This window comes from Nycticebus coucang, chromosome 1 (genome assembly GCF_027406575.1).
Source record: "Nycticebus coucang isolate mNycCou1 chromosome 1, mNycCou1.pri, whole genome shotgun sequence".
Lineage (NCBI taxonomy): Eukaryota > Metazoa > Chordata > Mammalia > Primates > Lorisidae > Nycticebus > Nycticebus coucang.
Window position 1 is genome coordinate 152,309,054 of NC_069780.1, and position 23,929 is coordinate 152,332,982.

General features: G+C 37.5%; 1 protein-coding gene across 6 annotated transcripts in view; it reads left to right on the plus strand.

Moving 5' to 3' along the window:
- Positions 1–15,825, plus strand: part of SLC38A9 (solute carrier family 38 member 9) — a 96,046-nt gene extending 80,221 nt beyond the window's left edge. For 5 of the 6 annotated variants that reach the window (XM_053590457.1, XM_053590446.1, XM_053590467.1 and 2 more), the window contains 4 exons: positions 6,803–6,916; positions 8,806–8,954; positions 13,460–13,549; positions 15,016–15,825. In XM_053590457.1, coding sequence (XP_053446432.1) covers positions 6,803–6,916; positions 8,806–8,954; positions 13,460–13,549; positions 15,016–15,181 — 519 coding nt within the window. In that variant the 3' untranslated portion in view covers positions 15,182–15,825. The remainder of the gene's footprint in view (positions 1–6,802; positions 6,917–8,805; positions 8,955–13,459; positions 13,550–15,015) is intronic. The other variant, XM_053590486.1, reaches the window with a different exon arrangement.
- Positions 15,826–23,929: the final 8,104 nt, after the last annotated feature.

Sequence of the window (23,929 nt, forward strand, 5' to 3'; positions counted from 1 at the left end):
CTGTAGTCCCAGCTACTCTGGAGGCTGAGGCAAGAGAATCGCTTAAGCCCAGGAGTTGGAGGTTGCTGTGAGCTGTGTGAGGCCATGGCACTCTACCGAGGGCCATAAAGTGAGACCCTGTCTCTACAAAAAAAAAAAAAAAAAAAACTATGAATGAATTCCTATGCACACTGCACATATCTTATTTTGAAGTAAAAAAACAAAACGGGAACAAATACAATATTTAGAAGAACAAGTAAAGTTAAATCAACAAACTTACCAGTATTTCAATGGGAACTATCAACCTGCTTTTGGCTAATGAGATGGTCAATGTCTGGTTCCATATTTGTCACTGCTAGTCGTAACAAGTGATGCAAGTGTGCATTCGTTAGTCTAGATCTGGTTGGAGATTTCAGATGTTTCATTCTGGAAAAAGTCTGTTCACAGACGTAAGTGCTGCCAAAGATGGTTGCCATTTTGAGTGCATGGTTCCTGAGATTAGGATATGTCTCAGAGGACAGAGATGCATAGAAATTAGGAAGGCTGCTTGACTTGAATGCGTCTTTCAGAGAGTCACAATTCTGTAGGTCAGCCAGTTCCATTTGGTAAATCATATCCGCATTTTCAATGTCAATAGAAAATGGGTTACGGAAAAGCTGTATGTCCTGTTCATGGAGATGAAGCTCTTTAAATCTAAATTGGAACTCCTTTTGCAACTTTTTCAGTGAATCCACACATGTTTTATTTGGGAATGCAACCAATGGATTTTCCACTAACAGATTTAGAGTTGTGGGGAGATGGCAGAAATTTTCCTCCTTCACTTGTTTGATGAGGAGGCCTAATTTCACTTCATATGCTTTCACATGTGATTGCATATTACAGATGAGCTTCCCCTTTCCTTGAAGTTGCACATTGAAAGTGTTGAGTAGCTCTGTTACATCTGTCAGAAAGGCAAGGTGCCATTTCCATTCTGCATCATTGAACTCTGGTACTTCTTTGTTTTTTGAAAGCAGAAAAGCTATAATCTGTGGAAGTAAGTCATAGAAATGTTTCAAAACTCTCCCTCAACTCAGTCAACGGACTTCTGTGTGGTACAGAACATCTTCACAGGAAACATTTAGCTAAGACAGAAATTCCTGAAGTTGACTGTGATTTAGTGCATTACCGCTAATGAAGTTAACACAAGATACCACAGTTTTCATAACAGAGTCCCACTTCAGTGATTTACTACACAGCGCTTGTTGGTGGATGAGGCAGTCAGTGTATGGCTATTGGATGAGAATGGTTATGTTTGTCCATCTCTTGGTTAATGCAAGCAATTATTCCTTTCTTAGACCCCACCATGCTAGGAGCACCATCAGTTGTCACACTGGCTAGTTTTGCCTAGTCCAGCTCCAAACTATTCACAGTTTGGCAAACCTTTTCATAAATATCCTCTCCTGTAGTTCCTTTGATGCTTTGCAGTGCATCAAGTTCTTCTGTGACTTCGAAATAGTCATTCATCCCACGAATTAGAAGTACAGAATCATGAACATCATTACTTTCATCAAGTGCCAAGGAAAAATAGGAAAGTTTTTTTGTGGAGTTTTGCAAATGCTGATGCAAATTGTCTCCCATTTCTTCAATCCTTCATGTAATTGAGGGTCCTGAAAGACTCACTGTACTAAATAAATCAGCCTTCTCTGGACACATCTCTTTGGCAACAGAAAGAAGGCATTCTTTAACAAAGTCTCCCTCCACGAATGGTCTGCCAGTGCACGCCATTAGCTTGGCGACTTGAAAACTTGCTTGCAGTATGAAGTATTTAGCTGTTTCTGCTTCACAAAAGTATTTTGCTGAGTTGTCAATGTATATTTCAGTTTTAATATTTTATCTTTTCTCACTTCTCTGACCAAACAATTGTATTTATCTTTATGTTGAATTTGATAGTGTCGACACAAATTGTATTCTTTGAACACAGACACTATATTCTGGCATATCAAACACACAGCTCTTTCCTTGTACTGCATGAAAAAGTAATCATAAGTCCACTGTTCTTCGAATATCCTATGCTCTGAGACAATTTTTCTCTTTCTTGATATCATTGTTTCCTAGGGATTCCAAATTGCTATTAGTAAAATGCCAATACATATATATATATATATATACAGTGCTCCAAGAACAATATACCAGCAATAACTTTGCCCACACAGAGACATATAGACTGCACTGCCTATCAGTCCAGTCTGATCAGTGCCCATCAATGCAGCCTTGCCAGTCCACATCATTTCAGCCTCACCAGTGCCCATATAGTGGAACTCTGCTTTTACCTCAGGCTCACACTGGTGCAGTGCGGGAACAGGCACAATTACAGAGCCGGTTCCCCCACCACCTTTCCAGTTCACACTACCCTGTGTGAATCACACTGTGATCTGTGAACTCACACAGGAATCTGATCGCGTGGGTGAGAAGACCCATACGATCAGATTCCACTGCAGAAAAAAGAAGGCACGTATGCCTTTTTTCTTCAGAATCTAATGTGAATCTAATACACCGCTGAGAGATCGCAACAGTGTGAACTGGGGCTCACACAGCACACAACATACAACATCATACACAACTGAATAGCAATCAGAATATAAACGCACTTACTGTCAATTACATTGGGTTTCCTACTCCTTGGCTGTCTGCAGAGCCGGATTAAGTTCCCATGGGGCCCTAGGCAGATTACCAGTGTGGGGCCCCCATGCGATAACACTGAGCACTGACCATTTGCATTAACACGGACCTCTGACCATTTGCGATAACACTGAGCACTGACCATTTGCATTAACACTGACCTCTGACCATTTGCGATAACACTGACTGCTGACAATTTGCATTAACACTGACTGCTAACAATTTGCATTAACACTGAGCACTGACTGTTTGCATTACCTCTGAGCACTGACAATTTGCATTAGCACTGAGCGCTGACTATTTGCGTTATCACTGTGATGCAACCCCTCTAGAAACCACCCCCAACCAACTAACCAACTTAAAAAAAAAAGGCTCTTCTAACTTCAAAAAAAAGGCACCCCCTATCTGCAAAAAAAAAGACCTAACTTCAGAAAAAAAAGGCCCCCCTTAACTGCAAATAAAAGGCCCTTCTCACTGCAAAAAAAAAGAAAAAAGTAGACCTCCTAACTTAGAAAAAAAAAAAAAGTCCTAACTTATTCTTACCTTGGTCTTTAGGCAGCAGCAGGCTCTGCACAGGCAACCTGGTGACTCCTCCAATTACACCAGAGACTGAGAGGAGGAATCAAGAGACAAAGAGAAGGAGGAGAGTAGGAGGGGAGTCGGAGAATGTGGGGCACATTCCACATGTGGAATGCACACTGTGGGCCAGGACGAGTGGGCTGCTAAGCAGGACAGCAAAAACACCCCGCGGGGAGAGACAGAGAGAAAGAGCAGAGTTGGAGAGTTGGTGCACATTCCACACATGTGCACTGTGGCCCGGGACGAGTCAGCTGCTAAGCAGGACAGGCAGGGTGGCAAAAACACCCGGTGGGCCGGGACGAGTCAGCTGCTAAGCAGGACAGGCAGCTGTGGCAAAAACACCTGACGGGGCAGTAAATGTCCTAGGCGGGCCACCATTGGCCCTAGTTTGAGGACCCCTGATATAGTCCGTAAAACTCTCCTGGTATGTGGGTTAACCCTTTTATAGTTCCTCTTTGTGTTTGAATCATAACCTATATAGTGCTGTTTTTGTTCAGTTTAGTCTGCTCTTTAAAATGATTTGAGATGCCTAATATCTTAATTTATTTATTTCTTCCTTATTCATACAAGTCTGTAGTTTACTTGGCTGTACACCAGAAGTTTTTATGTAAGTGTTTGGAGTAGGTCTCTGTGGTTGGTTTCTGTCAGTCTTGTTAGTAAATACTTCACTGGATAGTATTTTCACTATGAACGGTTTGTGGAACAAATAATAAACCATGTTTGACAAACTGAATGTGCTCCCAGACCCACTTCTGGCCCTGTTGTAAATCCAGTCCTCACTCTGAGTTGGCATTCCATCTGTTTTTAGTTCCCTGCCATCGACCCTGCCAGCCATTGCTTATTGATGAGGCAGAGTAGGTTACCTTATTAATGTATAGGCTTCTTGACATACTACCAGTTCATACTATCACTTGTGTCTGTTTTTAAATCTACTCTTTACTTTGAGCCTCATTTTCTAAAAGATAACTTTTTCTACCCTTTCCCATTCAATGGGCTTTCAAGAGACTATATTTTTAGGCCTGGTATAGCGATGGTTTGGGTTTGAGCCAGAGAATAGCAAAGCTCACATATGTATATACCATTTGAAGGCGGTGTGTTTCCCAGGATCATGCTAAACCTCAGCTGCTTTTACAGTGAAAGCATCATTTCTGTTCATTAGGGTATTTTCAGATGAAAACAGATATGCAACCCTTGACCCAGGTCTACCTACGACACAGATACCTTGGTGACTAGTTAGCTCTCCATGATAATAGCTAAGGGCATATAATTTGAAATCAGAAAGACCTTGATTTGAATATTGGCATCACTAGCTACTTGCTTTATAGCCTTGAAGGAGTTTTAGAAACTTGCTGCACTTAGTTTACTTGTCTGTAAAATGAAGAAAATAGCCATGTCTACATTATAAGGTTGTTAAGAGGATAAAATGAAACAACACATGTAACGTTCTTAGCCCCCAGGCTCACACCTAGAAGCACTAAGTAAACAGAGCCAATGTGGTTATCATTTTTTATCTGCATTTACTGAGTTCCTACCATGTGCCAAATGTTTCTTTGGGTACTAGGGATATAAAGATAAAAAAGACACAGTTCCTATCCTCAGAATCACGTATTCTAGTGGTATGGATGAATTTAGAGAAAAATGAAAATAGCAACATGGTACAAGGACAATTATTTTGAGGATATCTAGGGACATTTTATCTCCACTTGAGATCCTTTATATCATGAATATGGATTGCTTTTATAAAATAAGCATTAATGACAGTTACAATACAGTATAATGGCTGTTGTATGTGAGATGTACATACAGAGAAAGCACAGGAGGGAGCCATCTTACTGGGAAGCCCTCACATCTTAGCCTTTGCATCGTCATCAGATTTCTCCCAACTAAGGTACATTTCTTTGCAGGAAGTCAGATAAAATAAAGTAGTGATCAAGTAGCATATAGCTAATGATTGTCCATGGAATGGTGGCTATCCCTTTTGACACAGAGTCCTCTCTGGCACAGCTACTTTGCCTCCTAAGATTTTTTTACAAGGCTGCCTCTGTTCTTGATTGGCCTTGAGAAGGTTGAGGGCAGAATGACTTTCAGACATCACAGTGGGAGACTACTACCCTTTGATATGAAAATAAGCATTTCTGTGAATCCTCTATTGCAGCGGTTCTCAACCTGTGGGTCGCGACCCTTTTGTAACAATGAAAATACATCGCAGCATTAGGAAGAAGGTTGAGAACCACTGCTCTGTGGTATCATAAGGCAACCCTAACCCTAAGGGATGACTGAAGTCTAGCTATCAGTCCTGAAGCTTCATGAACAAAAGAGCAAAGAAAGATTTTGAAACTGCCCCCAACCCCGGGTTGAGTTGTCCTCTTCTCCCTCATCCCTAAGCAATTAGAAGTTTGGGGTGGAGGGGCAAATGGAACCAATCTGGATATGCCTATCTGGCACCTAATAGAGGATTTGGAATCCTGGTTTGCTTTCAAGCTGATTGTCAACTTAGTACTGACCTTAAGATTTCTTGTAGCTTGTTACTTGCTTTTTAACTGAGTTTATCAACATTCAAGCTTTTAAAACTCTACGATTGCTCTAGCCCGTTTAAGGAGGAAAGTTACCCCCAAATCATAAATGCTCCCTAATACCAAACATCCAGTTTTCTTATTGTATCATCAAATTTTTAAAAATTGTATATAATTTTTTTTCTTAGCTTTCAAAGTAATTTGTGTTTAAAATGAAAAATGAATAGGCTCATTGCCATAATTTAGTTGTGCTGAATTGTTTGGCTGTAACTTCAGTGGTGATGGAGAACATATTTGTGAGCTGTGGAATCTGTTCTCTTTGGATCTGACAGCTGGCTGCATTAAGTATCTTGGAGCCTTTTATTATGCGTGGAGTTGGGAGGTTGGGAGGATGGGAACAGCAGTGAATAAAGCAGTCCACTTTATTTAATGTTCTCTGTTTGTTTGCTGACTCCAATAATAACATTGTGCAGCTGTTTGAACAGCTGCCTTTTGACTTCCTTTTGTTTACTGTTTAGCCTTATAAAGCTCGTCTTTAATATCTGCTTGTTGTGTGCTTTTTAACTAGCTTTCCTTTTGTATTAAATATATTTTAATATGTTCCATTCTCTTGTGGTCTCAGCATGTTTTGATGATATAAGTTTTTTTACTAAGGGAACAATTTTTTATATTTGTACGTCATACTAAGTGTGACTTAGGCTTGCTTTCTTGCTGTCCCTTAGCTGTGTAGTTAAATATTTTATAATTTGGTAAATAAATTATATTTTGAAATGAAGTCAAAATTTCAGTCATATAAAATTCACCATTTATGTTAACTTGCTAAGTAGGCCAACAAGTAGCTTAGTCTACTTATTCCAGACGAGTAAAAAAAAATAATAATGCTGGCAGACTAGTAGTGAAATATGTAGATTTCAGCTACTTTCTGTGAACAAATTAGATACCTAGAAAGTATACTCACACATAAGGAAAAAGATAAATTTTATATTTATTTGTCAGTCTTCTCATGTAACCTATCCATATAGACTTACTGCAAATTTCTATCGGATTGTGGGGATTTTATTCTATATTTACAGGTGAGGGACCTGTGTATTGCTTATTTGCTGGTGACGTTAACTTACCTCTATATTGGAATCCTGGTTTTTGCTTCATTTCCTTCACCACCATTGTCCAAAGATTGTATTGAGCAGGTAAAGCACCATGAACCCTCTGTGTGTGAAAGTTTACCCCTTCATATTTGCTTTGTAGACAGGGTTGTGTAGTGGCAGGATTTAATATCAGACAGGCCTGGGTTTGAATACCATCTCTACGATCTAAGTATGGGAATGTAGGTACCTTCCTCATTCTTTCTGAACTTTGGTATCCTTTTTCATTAAATAAATACATGTGCCATTAGATTTTTAGATGAGTTCTGAAATAACACCTGTGGTGCTAAGATAAATGACTGCTATCATTTCCCCTTGTGTGGAGAACTGTTACAAGTAGTAATTTATGAAACCTCCACAGAGAACAGTGAACTTCCTTATTTTCCAAAGCCCACATCTGGAAATGCCCTGGATAAACTGTTATCTTAGTTCACTAGTCCCTGATGATAGATCTTATTCTCATTTTGATACTTAGTGGAAGGCAGCAAAACAAAGTATTTGGCTGTTAAGAAAGAGAGAGAGAACGAATAAAAGACAAAAAAATCTTTTTTTTTTTTTCTGAGCCAGAGTCTCACTTATGTTGCCCTTGGTAGAGTGCTATGGTATCACAGCTCACAGCAACCTCACTCTTGAGCTCAAGTGATTCTCTTGCCTCAGCCTTCCCAAGTAGCTGGGACTATAGGCACCTACCACAATGCCTGGCTATTTTTTTGTTGTAGTTGTCATTGTTGTTTTTAGCAGGCCTGGGCTGGGTTCGAACCCACCAGCCCTGTGCATGTGGCTGGCACTGTAACCATTGTGCTACAGGAGCCAAGCCAGAAAAAAATCTTTTAATGAAAAGTTTCCATAAATAATATTTTCATTGATTTAACCTATCGAAATCTTAGGAAAGGAATAGTCTATACTTAAATGTGACTGAAGAAATTCTTATAAAAGAATTCTTATAAAAGTTCACAGGTGACTTTCTAGTCAGAAGAAATTTTTCTAATAGAGCATAGTTGAATATGCAATGTGATTTATTACTCCTGATTTGTGTGTATAATGGTTATTTTAGCCAAACAGTGTTAGTAGCAGTCTCATCTTTGTAAGAGAAATAAGTTTCAGTTACTTCTGTTAGGATAGCTTGAAATATTCTTAATCTCTTGATTTCAGAAATTCTTTGGCAGCCAGATGTTTGCAGAAAATTTCCTTGAGATGAACAATCCCATCTAAAGTTCACTCCCTTAGGAATAGGAATATTTGTGGTATTCGTATTTGAAAGGAAAAATAAAAATTCTGAGTGATTAGCTTTTTGTTTTGTTTTTAGATACCAAACTAAAATGGAAGAGTCATTTGTATTTGAAAGGAAAAGTAAAAATTCTGAGTTTTTTTGTTTTGTTTTGTTTTATACCAAACTAAAATGGAGGAAGGAAGCAGAAATACTTTTCAGTCTAGTGCTGGATTATACACATTGATAATACCAGGTGATGAACATACTCTCACCTGATTCCGTAATCTATTCTTTGAAAGTGCTACAGTGCCTCAGAGGAGGAAAAGCAAGAGAGCTAGTGAGGGTAAAATTTAGAATTAAATGTAATTAAGCCTTAAATCTTTGTAACAGATTTGGGTATTGTGCTTGAACCTTATAGAGCAGTGCTACTCAATCTGTCTATAGTGGAGGACAAGATTTTCTTTGTTGTTTTAATGTCAAATCAATTACCAGTTGATACTTTTGTAAAACAGGATAAAAATATGGCAACTTTCAAATTTCCATAAATAATTTCTGTACTTACCACATAAAAATAGTCAACAGGCAGTTTGTGGTTGGGTAACAGTCCACAAACCACAGTTTGAGTAGTACCTATATTCAAAATAAGCAGAAAACAGTCCATTTTATAAATTTGTATGTACTGAATGTGACTTTTAACACTGCCTCATTATCTTTCTTGGATTAGAATTTTTTGGACAACTTCCCTAGCGGTGACACCCTGTCCTTCATTGCAAGGATATTCCTGCTGTTCCAGATGATGACTGTATACCCACTCCTAGGCTACTTGGCTCGTGTGCAGTTGTTGGGCCATATCTTTGGCGACATTTATCCTAGGTAAGGGCTCTTCTCTTGACCAGCAAGATGTGCAAGCAACAAATGACTGTGCAAGCAGGTTAGTTTAAAGTGTAACTGATCCTTTTGCTATAAAAATTTGTCTGATGAAAATGATTACTAAGAATAGAGCATTGGTGTCCTTTTCCCTGAAGAGCTTTCAAAATAGAAGATATCCCATTATCTGGAATGATAAAGTTCATTCCTTTTAATATAGTTAATCATTGTAGCACTGATACCAGTTATATTTGTCTTACAATTTAGTTGCTATTAATCTACATATTGCCAAGAAGTTTATAGTGTATAGCACCTGCACTGGCAATGTGTAGCTAATGAGAAGCAACACTTGTAATTATTGGCCACTGATGCTTATTTGTATATTTATTAACATTTGTGCATTTTTACATGAATGTTTAGTTGTTTAGAATTGAAGTGAGATCTACAATGAGTTTAACTTCTTATTTGTTATATAATGAGTTTAAATTCCTGCTGTAATTTTTTTTTTTTTTTTTTGAGACAGAGTCTCACTATGTTTCCCTCTATAGAGTACAACCTACCAGCAACCTCATACTCTTGGGCTTAAGCGATTCTCTTGCCTCATCCTCCCAAGTAACTGGGACTATAGGTGCCTGCCACAATGCCCGGCTATTTTTTGGTTGTAGTTGTCTTTGTTGTTTGGCAGGCCCAGGCTGAGTTCAAACCTGCCAACTCTGGTGTATGTGGCTGGCGCCCTAGCCACTAAGCTATAGGCGCTGAGCCTCATGCTGCAATTTTAACCTCTTACCAGTGATGGAAGAGTGTAAGTCATTTCAAAAACATATTCAAAGCTGGTTACCCTCTTCCAAGAGAAATTTCCATGTCATTTCAGGGTTTCCCTGAAGCCTTCTCGTGAATCCCTGGTTAACTCCTACTCTTACATTAAGTTTTATTATAGGTTTAGCCTAGTGAAACATACCTTGTTGTTTTTTCTTTCTTTCTTTTTTTTAATAGACAGGGTTTCACTTTGTCACCCAGGCTGGAGTGCAGTGGCACAATCATAGGACTCTGCAAGCTTGAATTCCTGGACTCAGGCAGTCCCCCTGTCTCCCAGTTAGCTGAATATAGACATGTGCCACCATACCTAGCTACCTAGTTATATTTTATTAAAAATAAATTTTCTTAAATGAGGAAGCTTTTTTAGAAAATGTGAGGGGGGGATTGCATTTATAGTAAACAACTAAACAAGTGGTCTTAATCAGTTCTTGTTTGAAGTGAACTGATATAGTCTGTCCCATCAGTAAATAATTTTAGCTATAAATATGTTAGCTTAAAAAAAAGCAAAAGTTACCAGGACTCAAGCATTGATAACAGCAGCAGCTACAGTTCTAACATTGCTAATTTAGAAGACTGGAGTTCAGTAAATTTAAGACTTCTGTTGTGTTATACTCTGTGCTGTAATTATATGCACCAAAATATAAAACATATATAGTGAAGTCATAGATAAAAAGTCTAGGCAAATACATTATTCCTAATTTCTGCCATTATTTATTTAACAGAACGATGTTTGTTAGAAGAATATTTTTTCTTCTTGGAAAAAGTCTGTAATTTCCTTTATGTTTTCAGATTATATTTCTTTCCCTACCACCAAGAACACACTCAGTTACCCCGGTTACAAGTATTCAACAGAACATGCATACTTTGGAGCATACTTTTTGGTCTCAGAACCCCTTTATACTCTTAAGATTTATTGAGGACCCCAGAGGCTTTTGTTTATGTGGGTATATCTGTCAGTATTTAACATATGAAAAACGAAAACTGAGAACTTCAAAGTATTTACTAATTTCTTTTAAAAATCAATAAAACCATTACTTGTTAACAAACAATTTTTGAAAAATAACTGCTTTCAAAAAACTTATTTTCAAATGGCCGGTATATGCTGGCCTGTCTGCTTCTACATTCAATGTTATAATATGTTGTTTTCATTTAAATATGTGAAGAAAATCCAGCCTCATATAGATTCATAGTTGGAAAAAAGAAGAGGTACCTTTAATAGCCTTTCTAGATAATTGTGGATATTCTTCTTTGATACTATGTCAAAACTTGATAAGTGGTAGTTTCTCATTAGTTACAAAGTGGACTCTGAAACTTGGTTACATTAAAGCCTTTTGGTCTGTCTTACAGTTGGGATCTTTTACCTATGTGTGATTTTGTAAGGTCACATTTGGTCATTTGGAAAATATTGGGTCACTGAATTCTACAGATCTTCTGAATGTTGACACACTTCATCATACAGTATCAAAACCCACATTGTTATTATCCCCACTAATTCCATTATAGAAGTCTTTAAATATCTGAAAGCTTTCAAGGTCAGGGTGGCAAATACAAGTTCTCCAAAATTCTACTTTTTATTTGAAGGCTTAAATTTTATCTTTGGCAACAAATACTGCCAGTTGTTTCTCTTGAAGTGACAAGCTCATATTCATATTCTGGAAGATGTCTGTCAAACACCCAAGTTTGAATGACTATAGTTTGTCTTCATTTCAAATAAAAATAATGTTTGTTGGGAAAAACAGCTGGGTCAGCCTCCAGCTCAACCAGGAAATACTTTTCTCACAACCATTGCACTATACTTCAGAGTGCAACAGATGTGATTTATTATCTGCTTCCCATTTGATCACACAGCATATTAAAGAGATGTGTATTCAAAGCATGGCTTCTAATAGAACTAATAAGTTTTACTTCTTTATGGAATACAGATGGGTATACCTGCTTAGATCCATGTTAAGTGGCTAACAGTTTACTCACCATTGCTTTTGCAGAGCAAATAATATCTTGAATTGTTGTGAAAATAATTTGTAACTCAGGGACTTCCTGAAAGAGTGTTGGGCAACCTGGGGTTCACCCTTTGGGAGCCACTACTTTGGAAAATATATGAAGTTGTTTCCACTTACAATACAGAAATAACAAAGGCCCAGCCAATATCTCAAAGCTCTGAAGCAATTTTAGGGTTGGAGTTTCTGGATAAATAGTAAAATCCAGAAGCCTGATACCTTTGTAATTCATCAAGATGTATGACTAACCACTTATTTGTGTAAATAATTTTCCTTCTTTTGAATTCTTTCTGTTATCTGTATATGGGATTAATTAGCCTCTGATAACTTGAGGCTGAATGTTGCTTTGATTTGTACATTTGGCATCTGAGAATCATTTCTTGGGGAAATGGAGTTATTTCTTGAGCATCAAATTAATCTATATTACTTTCGAATCCAAAATTGATTCTCAAACCTTGAATTATTAATACATAGTTAAAGTATTTAGTAAATATTCTATTCGTGGTAAATGGACAGTAGCTTTCAGTGGTTAATCTTAAAAATAAAATCCCCTTAATATATTTTTCTACTATAAAAGTAAAAGAAACACTTCATAAAAATTTTTAAGTAGGCTCGGCACCTGTAGCATAGGGGTGACAGTGCCAGCCACATAAAGCAAGGTTGGCGGGTTCTAACCCAGCCCTGGCTGGCTAAACAACAATGACAACTGCAACAAAAAATGTCTGGGCATTGTGGCAGGCACCTATAGTCCCAGCTACTTGGGAGGCTGAGGCAAGAGAATCACTTAAGCCCAAGAGTTTGAGGTTGCTGTGAGCTGTGATGCCACGGCACTGATGGCGACATCTGTCTAAAAAAAAAAAGGAAAGAAAAAGAAAAAGTCTCTGAGGCTTGGAGTTTATGGCTCAGCAGCTAGAATGCCAGCCATATACACCAGAGCACCAGACCTGGCGGGTTTGAATCCAGCCTGGGCCTGCCAAACAACAATGACAACTACAACCAAAAATAGCCAGGCATAGTGGCAGAAACCTATAGTCCCAGTTACTTGGGAGGCTGAGGCAAGAGAATCGCTTAAGCCCAAGAGTTGGGGGTTGCTGTGAGCTGTGACTGCACAGCACTCTACTGAGGGCGACATAGTGAAACTGTCTCAAAAAAAAAAAAGTTTTTTAAATATAGAAAAGAGGAAATATCATCCAAAATCTCAAAATTATAACACAATAACTACTGCTTTTTCAGCATTTATCCGTCCGATTTTTTTTTTAATTTTTTGGATTTTCTATGTGGTGAAAATCTAGCTAGGTTTTTTCAAAATTGCCTAGGTATCTTTTAACCTATCTAAATAATAATGGTAATTTATTTTTAATAATTTTTAATGTGTTCTGTCAGGTAAATTGCTGACTTTCTATATCTAGGCTGTATCTTACTGTATCCTGATGTCCAAGATAAAAAGGTCTTGTCCATGATGTATAATATCTTTATGTTTATACAGTTTTTTCATGGTTTTGATTATTTTCCCAAGATATTCCAAATGGAATTATTGATCAAAGAATGGGGACTCTGATACATACTACTAAAATGCCAATGTCATTGTTTCATTACCAACATCGAGTGCTATTGCCTTCTATTTTTGCTATGATTTTGTCAAACTTTGTAATTTGCCTATTTTTCTGTTTGTTCTTCTTCCAAACTGTCAACTTCTAGCATTGTCCACGTACTGATTCTTAATATAATTATTGTGGGAGCTGGAGTGATCATGGCCTGTTTCTACCCAAACATAGGAGGGATCATAAGGTACTGCCTATAAGGAAACTGTGCCCTTTTGCATCTTGGTTTTTATTTTTAGGCTTTTCCTGTTGGAGCTATTGTTGTTATTGGTATAATTAAATTGTATGAAATTACCGTGGTTCTTTAAATGTAGTTCCCTGGTATCAGCTAAAGTGCTCATTAGCTTCCATTTCTATTTATTCCTAGTAGAGAACTGATTCTGGAAGCAACTTTATCCCATAGCCTCAGGCACGTTTCTTTCCTCCTCATATTCTATTTCCTTTCTCTTTATCCAAAATAAAAGTTATATTTTTAATATGTAATATATAACTTATTGGGGGTACCTGGGAGGTCTTTTATATATCAAGACTATATTCTAGCTTCCTCAATCCATTTCTTCTCCAAAACATATTTTGGTGTCAATTATAGTTAGAAAGGAAGATTTTAGATCCCAGATAGCGTTTTCCTTAATATCCTTTTCTTTTTTTTTTTTTTTTTTTCTGTAGAGACAGAGTCTCACTGTACCGCCCTCGGTAGAGTGCCGTGGCGTCACATGGCTCACAGCAACCTCTAACTCTTGGGCTTACGCGATTCTCTTGCCTCAGCCTCCCGAGTAGCTGGGACTACAGGCGCCCGCCACAATGCCCGGCTATTTTTTTGTTGCAGTTTGGCTGGGGCTGGGTTTGAACCTGCCACCCTCGGCATATGGGGCCGGCGCCCTGCTCACTGAGCCACAGGCACCGCCCCTTAATATCCTTTTCATAGAAACATTATGACACATTGAATTGAATGGAAATAAAGTTGTGACCTCAGATTCTCATGGGAAATGAGTCTAGAATGATCTGGTTTCTTTGGCAGGGCTGAGTCACATTTTGAAGATCTGTATCTAAGAAAGTAGTAAGAAACAAGAAGAGAGAAAAATAACCTAATACTTACTGAATATAAAGGATTTATAAATTCCTATTAAATCCTTCTTCAAGAAAACTCAAGTATAGAGAAAAGGAGGAGAAACTACTTATTTCTCTGTCACAGCCTCATATCTAGGCATTTTTGTTATTACCTTTGATAATTATGCTGAATGCCACAGAGGCACTCATCTATCTGTTCTTGTTTTTAAACAGATGCTAGCAGTCTCCCCCAAAACTCAGAATGCATAATTAGTTTATAAGAGATCAAAGATAGGAAGCCTATGTCCAGATGTTTTTGAGGAAGTAGCCACAATCACTCAGACATAGAGGAACTGTAGAGATTGAGGAATGAATAAAGTCTTTGTCAACCAGATGTTATAAAGATGAACAGGAAATAATATATTAACTTAGCAAGTAAAATTAAGTTTTAAAACCAAATGAGTTTTGTCCATGACAAATGAATCAAAAATAATTTTGTTTCAATACCAGACTGAGGATTTAAATTGTACTATGTTTATCGTAATTATAAATCAGTAAAAGCAAAGTGTGAGAGGAATATTAACCCCAAAAGCTTTTATTTTGCAGATATTCAGGAGCAGCGTGCGGCCTGGCCTTTGTATTCATATATCCATCTCTCATCTATATAATTTCTCTCTACCATGAAGAGCGTCTGACATGGCCTAAATTAATCTTTCACATTTTCATCATCATTTTGGGCCTGGCTAACCTGATCGTTCAGTTTTTTATGTGAAATCTTCAACTGTTTTCTCAAGATCTTTCATGGTATTTTGAACCTTGACCACAGTTCTACATAAATTTCCTTGTAAATGCTGTCGTTGCCATAATTTTAAATGTTTTCTAATATAATTTGAAAGCAAGAGAAATAGTATAGTCCACTAAGTATTTTTGATGTGGGTGGGGAAGGGAGTGAGAAGAATGATCTTGGTTTCTTTACCTTTCTCATATTCATTTGCCTCTTCATTCTTTCTGTCTTTTCTGAATAGAAATGTAGGCCTTTAGGAAAAGTCACGCTGGCTTTTGCTTTTAGAAATATAAGGTGGGCTGATTTATTTTGCCTACAGTAAAGATTCTCAGGGTGTCACGGCAAACACAGTGTATTTCCAGATCCTGTTTCTGTTTTCTGTTATGTGTATTCACTTTCATTTTCTTACTTGCTAGATGATTTCTCCTATTGTCCAAACTGTCCCATATTGTTACTGGGACAGTAAACCAAATACCTCATTTTTTTAAAGATGTTGCCATAGTATCCTTGTCAGTAGAGTGAAATCTTAGCTATGTCTTTAATCTCTATTTGAAACAAAAAAGGAAACAAACAAAAACAATGTCAGTATAGGTCCCATGGTCTTGAAACATATGAAATAAAGTAGGAGAGTTTGTTACTGTCTGACTTCTCTTATTTGTAATTCGGTACCACTGGCTTAGGTCAAAATTACAGTTCCCCAAGCCAGATTTTTGCAGAGAAACAAAAATGATTGTCTGTTTAGACTTTGGACATTCTTTTGCTTTTTGGATCCCTGAACATTACTGTTGTGACAGGCCAGTAGGGAAAGCATGGCAGAGAGGGACCAGTGAGTCCCACAGGAGAGAAGGGGACTAGAGAAGGGGCCAACAAAGGAGAGGCCTCAACCCAGATATCCTGTTATCCTCTGGAGATGAAAGTGGTTTCTGTACTGCAGAGAAGGATTCATTTTGATTGATGAGCTCCGGTAGGAGACCCCATCTGCTTACTTCTGTGACTGGCAGGCAGGGGGTTAAATCCCCATAAGAACTCCTCAGATCTGAGAAAAGTATTAGGCAATGTGAATTCTTGGAATTGACACTCTTACCTTTTTTACTTCCAAACTAAAAGCCAATCCAGAATCTAAATTCATGTCTTCCATGTACTACCGCCTCTGTGTTCAGCTCAGTTCTATAGGTTGGCAATGTTTCTTTTCTGAAAAGTTTGTTTTTCTCTAAAGTTTAGTCTAAAAGTTAAAAAATGTATACTCACGTCTAAGGACAGTATATAAATTTGTGTTATTTCCTTCCCTTGAGAAAGACAGGTGACATGGTTTTTTAAACTTGGTAAGGGAGCCCCAGATTTCAGACCAAGCTTAACTTCTTTCAGCAAAAATGTCTGTCCTGGCCATAGAACCATAGACCTATATTAATGATTAGCTGTATTTCCTAAAGCTCCTTTTTAAAAAATCTCATTTTGAAAATTCTCAAGCTGGCACAAAAGTAGAGAGAATAATATATTGAACGCCCAGATATCCATCTCCTAAATCAGTAATTATAAAACTTTGCCGCCATTGCTTCATCTATGTCTTGGTATTCTTTTCCACTGAAATATTTTAAAATCAATCTCAAACATTGTACCGCTTCCTCTCTATAAACCTTAATATACAGCTAATAGCCTTTGAACTCAGTTACGTTAATGGAGATAAGTCTGAAAAGTTTTTGTTAAGAGAAACAGCTAGTGGAAGTTGGGTTAACTATAAAATTCCGCAGTAGGTATCTGGATCGCTGTGTTAACCTCTCTCAGAAAAGGAGTTTAATGTGTGGAGAAAAGTATCTGTCTGTGCTGGAGGACCCCTAACTCTTTATGATGACCTCAGTCTTGTTCAGTTAAGAGACATAGGATTCAAAAACTAGGTAGCACTTTGAGACATCTTCAAGGCTTAATACCTGTTTATCCCTAGCTACCTCCCTCGGAAACAAAGTTTTCATTGTCTCTTCTCAATAATACACTTGAATGTTTTAACAAATGGAAAAAATGATTTTATATATTGTCTGTTTAATGAACAAAGTAAATATGACAGTGAATGTATTATTTACCAAACTAAAAAGCAACATGGATCTTTGCTTTTGTTTTCTTTAAAAAGACTTGATAATTTGCAACTTCTAAAATCTCATGTTAGACTTATGTAAATAATTTTGCTTTCTCTTTGTATGTAAGTGTACATGTCCTGGCCCACACATTAGAATGATGAGCTTTGAAGTTATTCAGTTACTCTCATTACAATTAAGTTTAGACTTTCTCTACTGTTACCTCTTTGAATTTTCTAATTAAATTTTTTTCACTTCTTGCTTAGACGTGGTTAACCCTAGTTGCTTTGAATTTAGCTAATTTGACATACACTGAAGGACATTATAAAATTTTAAATGTGCTGTTTAGAGAGATCTTCATTAGAAAGCCTATGGAAATTTGTCCATAAAAAGGGAAATATTTTCTTTACATTAAGTATACTTTACAGATACAGTGCCACTACTAGCTCTCAGAATAGAAGAGTTTTCTGTTTCTACCTGGAGTTCACTGGGAAAATTTTTGATTTATGTTTTGACTTATCTATTTCCATAAATAATTGAGTAAACTAGTGTTCAGTCTTTTGGAGGAGATAAATATGTGTAAGATGTTGTTCATATCCTAAATGAAATTTTAATCTAGTAAAGGAACTATGCACATAATTAACTGTGACACAGGGCAGTTTATGCTGAGGACTATTAGAGGAAAAAAAATAGATTCCTTTCAGGTCCAGTCCTCAGGGAGGGCTGATAAAGGAAGCTAAGTGGTAAAGCAGTGAAGACCTATTTTCAGGTCCCTTCTAATAACAGTCTAAAATTTAAATATTTGGTATGTTTACCAGCATATAGGATCATATATGTTATCTGTATTTGCTTTTGTTTTGGTAAATTGTCTGGAAAATAAGTTTTATGAGATGTGTTTAACTGCTCTGTCTGCCATTTCTTCTCTTTGCATTGTGAACACACTGTTTTATTTACTTCTGTGAACCTTGAACCAAAAAGCACAAATAATTAATAGAGGAAATAATTAGTAACACATTGGGTAATAGAAACAGAAATTCTATAGAATTTTCTCTGCAACGACTTGACTTATTTAAATGTCAGTATTAAAAATGTCAAATGTTTGATCTCATTGATAAGAGTAGAAAATATTGATGCTGTATGTTTTCTTTATAAATTACTACCCTATTGCTTTGTAGAATCCAGTAAAGGTGTTTTGTTTTGTTTTAACTCAGTTTCTTCCAAATTTGAATGTCCAAAACCAAATCCAAACCTAGTTGACACTTAAACAATAGAATGTTACATTAGTCCAGCGTGAAATGAATCCCCCACATGCACACAAGCTGGCCTGGCTGGCCTGTTTTACAGTTGACTGCCGACTTCACTTCTGATTATGTAAACACATATTGCAAAACAGCCCTGACGGGAACCTCATAACCTAAACATTATTCTCTGAGATGTAATTTGTTGTCTTTTATATAAAAGAAGAAATTAAATCAAAATTGTTTTGAAGAAAAACGAGTCTGGGATTTGTTTAATTGAATTTTGTTGGGAAATGTTATTGCCTGGTAGCACTGGCCCTCCAGACAGGAAGAGGCTGGTTCCTTCTTTTGCGGGGTCAGACTTCTCAAGTGACTTCATGGTAGTGTCTCACATCAGGTCACAATGGCCATCCCTGGGGACAATATACTGTTGTAACTTCTCCCTCTAAGAAGATTCAGAATGAAAGTGATAGCGGATAAGTGTAGCCAGTTTCTGCCAAAGAGCTTGGTGTCACAATGTTCCAGGGCCACTTAAGAAGTAAGAGTTCTAGTTTTCTGCCTTCTCTAAGTAATATTTTCCCCCATATCATTTTTTCCATTTCCCACTTCTTCTGCAAAGATAAAATAAATCTAAATATTTTTAAAAGATTAAAAACTTATCTATCCTTGTTATTTATCTTAAGCCATAAAATATAGGTCTGGGATGGGGATAGGAAAGAGCTCATGTTCCAGATTTTTCTTCCTTTGTCTGTCTCGTGATTTCAATTGGTCTGGTTATGTTTGGTCATAGCAGACACTTGATATACACCTGTTTAATCAAGTAATAGTCAGGATTCTACTTTAATGGAAAACAGTAAGTTGATCGCTATTTTCTAGGATTTTGTTCTGTACCCCCTCAAAACAAAACAAAATTGGGCCAGTCCGGTTCAAGATTAGTCACTCAGTAATATTTAACTACTCACTGAATACTAAGCATGTGCATACAGTGACAAACAAGCCAGATGTGGCCCTGACAGTTTAGCATCCTTGGCCCACCCTCCCATGCGCCAGCAACTGGGTCATCTGCCCCAGGTGCCACCCAAGTGCCACCTTTCCTCTTGTTGTGTCTACTGAATGATATGATATAGCCACATCATACGCATCTCACATTGGTGAGATTAGTATAGGACAGTGGTGCAATAAATAGGCTATGTAAAGTAAACTGTGTTTATCAAGGTAAAACTTTTAAAATCCTAGGTTAATTATAGTTATATAAATTATGTGGGCAAAAGCTGGAAGGCACCATGGAAGAATGAATGTGAGCGACCTATTGGGGGTTCTGAGTGAATCATTTATGTTGTTACTTTATTATCTGAATAACAAATTTTTCTAATAAGACATAGAATAAATCATGAAGGGTGGCTAACATAGCAACCTGTCTCTGTAGAAAAAAAAAAAAAAAGGTAGCTGGGAGTAGTGATGCATGCCTCTATTCCCAGCTACTTGGGAGGCTAAGGTGGGAGGATCACTTGAATCCAGGAGTTTGAGGTTGCTGTGAGCTATGATGATGCCACCACACTCCAGCCTGGGCAATAGAACAAGACCCTGTCTCTCTAAATAAATAAACAAATCATGGAAAAGAAGACTTGTAGAAATATATTTACAGTCAATCCATGAAATGACCTTTCTACAAAGGACTTTTAGAAGGGATAAAAGAGATCCTTGGTTACCAGGGGGGTAGATCCAGATTTTGTGGGGCCTGAAGCTTATATAGTTTGGAGTTCCCTTATTAAGGAAAAGCATACAAAATTAGGACCCGTAAATTAGGAGCCCATACAAGTGAGGCACCCTGATTAGCTTTTTCAGCAGTAAAGTAAATTATCACAAACCACTCTGGACAGGGTGATGGCAGGGAGTATTAGAAGACAGAGGAAGAGCTCAGGCACCCTGTCTGATATGTCAAGCTTTGAGTTTCTCACTACTTTTAAGAACTGCAACATTTACCAAACCTGTGCTTTTGATTTTTAGAAGTCAAATTGGATTTAGCAAAACAGCATGGAGTATAAATTGGGATCAAAATAGGACATTTTTTTCTATCTTAGATTGGAGAGTTTTTACCTAAGGATAGGTCTGTCAGGCTAGTCCTGTTTTTTTTTTTTTAATTTTTTTGGAGATAAAAAGTTAAAGAATACTGTTTAATTTTCAAAGTTATTAGTGTTAGTCTAGCTGCTGGATAAAGGACCTTTTAAGGGCTCTTCATGCAGAAAACAAGCTACCCAGAGCAACATTAGGGTAAGGCAATATCTATTCTGGAGAAGTCTTGTTCTGGAAAAGTTCTATTTCTATTACACTAAAGTAATATCAACTTTTAAGGATTAACCTGAAGAATTTTTTAGAAAATATAATTTCTGATGCTCCTTGAGGAGAGGAAACTCAAACATGATTCAAACAAATAATCTCAATTACTCCTCAGTGCTGTATTATAGTCCTTTTTTGCAGATAGAAAAAGCCCCATCCAGTGCAGCACACTTTTACTGATTTTACTGGATTTGGCAATGCAAAGACAGAGTCATCTGTCCATGCTGCCGGAATTCTTTTCATTGAACGTGAAACTGATCATATTTCTCCTCTGTAAAATTCCAGCAGAAACGTGGGCCTCTGTAACAGAACAAGAACTACAATAAACATGGGGGGGAGGGGAGTACAGCAAAGGAGGGCTGATACATGCTACAACGTGGATCTACCTCAAAACATGATGCTAAGTGAAAGAAGCCAGATGCAAAAAACAGCATACTGTATGCTTCTATTTATGTGAAATGTTTAGAAAAGGCAACTTTACAGAACAGAAAGCAAAACAGTGTCCCTGGGACTGGAGGTGGGAGCAGAGATTACCTGCAAATGCGCATGGGGGAATGTTCCAGAGCAGGAACCTTTTTTATCTCCTGGCACACTATAGTGAAACTTCCACAGCACACTTAAATTTTGAGCCAAAAAAATATATATCTACTATGCTTTGTACTTTGTAAGAAAATAATTAATGATCTTTAAAAATGTTTGCAGCTCACCTAAGATCCCACTCATGGAACACCAGTGTGCCATGGCCCACCAGTTGAAAATCACTGTTCTAGGGTGATAGAAATGTTCTAAAAGTGTATTGTGATGGTTACACACTATGTACCATGTACTATCTTTGAATTTCACACTTACATTGGCTGAATTTTATATAAAGTATCCCTCAAAGCTGTTAAAGAAAAAAGTTCAGTCCTACTATTAGGAAAAGTAGTATCTTTTGCTTTCTATTCGGCAGAGGCTAAAGATGATAATACCTCAACAAAGGTGTGGAAAATACACACTCAAACACAGTGGTCGCTGCACACGTAGGTACAAACTCTCTGAAGGTAACTTGGCAAAATAGATGAAGGCCTCGAAACACTCAAACTTTGACTCACTTCCAGTGGTACATCCTGATAAATAACTGGACAATGTGAACATACACACATGTTCATCTCTTTACTATTAATATTGTAGCTATTAAAAATGATGTATGTAATGTCAAAAAGATATCTGTAAGTATCTATAAATATGTACAGAACTAGAAACATCTGTGTATGTGCATAGATAAAGGGCTGGAAGTTTAACAGATATGAACATTAGTTATCTCTGGGTGCTATAACTGTTGGATGTTTCTTTTTCATTGTCTTTTGTTTGTATGTTCTGAAATTTTAAAATGTATCATGTTTTATGAGGAAGAAGCAACAAAAGTTTTTTCTTAAATCTTTAATTGACTTCTCATCACTTAAAACTACTTATAAGGACCCCTTTTGATATTAATAACAAAAATCTTTTATACCTTCTTACAGTAGTTTTAGTGTTTATTCATTGATAAAAGTGGCAAAAAGCTACTATAACTTCTATACCACTTATATGTAGCTTTGAAAATATTAAAATGTCTACAGACATTTAAACAATGGCACATTTCAGGCTTATTTATTCAGTGTACAGGACAAAACCCTTTGAAGCCCGGCACTGTGGCTCACACCTGTAATCCTGGCACTCTGAGAGACAAAGAGGGTGGATCTCTTGAGCTCAGGATCAGCCTGAGCAAACAGTGAGACTCTTTTCTGCTAAAAATAGAAAAACTTCCAGGCATTGTGGCAGGCACCTGTAGTCCCAGCTACTCAGGAGGCTGAGGCAAGATCATTTGAGCCCAAGAGTTTGAGGTTGGTGTGAGCAACCCAGGGAGCTTGCTCTACCCAGGGAGACAGAGTGAGACTCTGTCCCCCAAAAAACTAAATAAATAAAAACCCTTTGAAACAACTTTGTGGCCTGCAGGTTTGGAAGGATGAACTGAAAGAATAAATTGTTTAGCTTCATATCCACAGCCTTTTTTACTGCAGTCTTCATACAGATCCAATTTCACTCCATGCCCATTCACATGGAACTACTTGTTCCTTGACTGGCCCTGCTCCCTTATTTCGGCTGCTGTTGTAAGATCGGGCCTCGCACTTCCTTTTTCCTTTGTATCTTTCCAGACTCTGCTTGGAAAGCACCCTTCTTACCTGCCTCCCAGGTAGTTTTGATGTTCTCCTGGTCTGTGCCCTGCGTCATTTTATGTGTGCTTCTATCATACCATTTATCACACTGTATTGTAATTACTGACTTGTGTATGTTTTCCCAACTTAATCTCGTTGGAACTTGATCTTTGTACCCATGGGCTTAGCACATTGCAACACAAGAGGTGCTTGCAGTAAATTTCAGTTGAATGAATGCCCAGAAAAAGACCAGTCCTTGTGCTTAAGGGCTCACAGGCTAGTTAGGGAGATAGATACATCTCCAGTGTAGAATTAGTCCTATAATAAAAGATGTGAATTGCTTCCCAAAGTAGGGTCCATTTGAATTAGACTTATTTTATAATAAGTTGAAAAAGAAGAAAGGAAGAAAAGCCTTGAATTCATTCTACAGAAAAATAGGGATGACTCACCACGTTGCACCCTGAACCTCAGCTCCCCAGCTGTCCTCACCCCTCCATCTTCCCTTTGCTCTCAGCTCATTGTCAAAAAATCACTGACAATAAATTCTTTGTTAGGACATTGAATTGGCACTCTACTGTCCTGGCAGAGTCTGCTTACCTGACCAGATAGATGTTTGGGTGCCAAGAAGAAGAGCTAGATGAAGCATGGAAGAACCAGTTTCTAGTCCTGGCTTTGTCACAGACTAGCTGAATAGACCGGGTATGTGACACAGCACTTAACTTCTGGATGCTCGGTTTCTTCTTTGGCATAACAGAGGTGGTTATAATAATGACGGTACCTCTTACCTAACTCATACAGTGGTTTAAAAGAAGTTAGAGCATATTCTATGTACTTTAATAAAGTGATACACTGTTCCAATACTCAGTTTTAGGATTATATCATCACATTTCTGAAAACACTTCATGAAATCAGCCAGCCCAC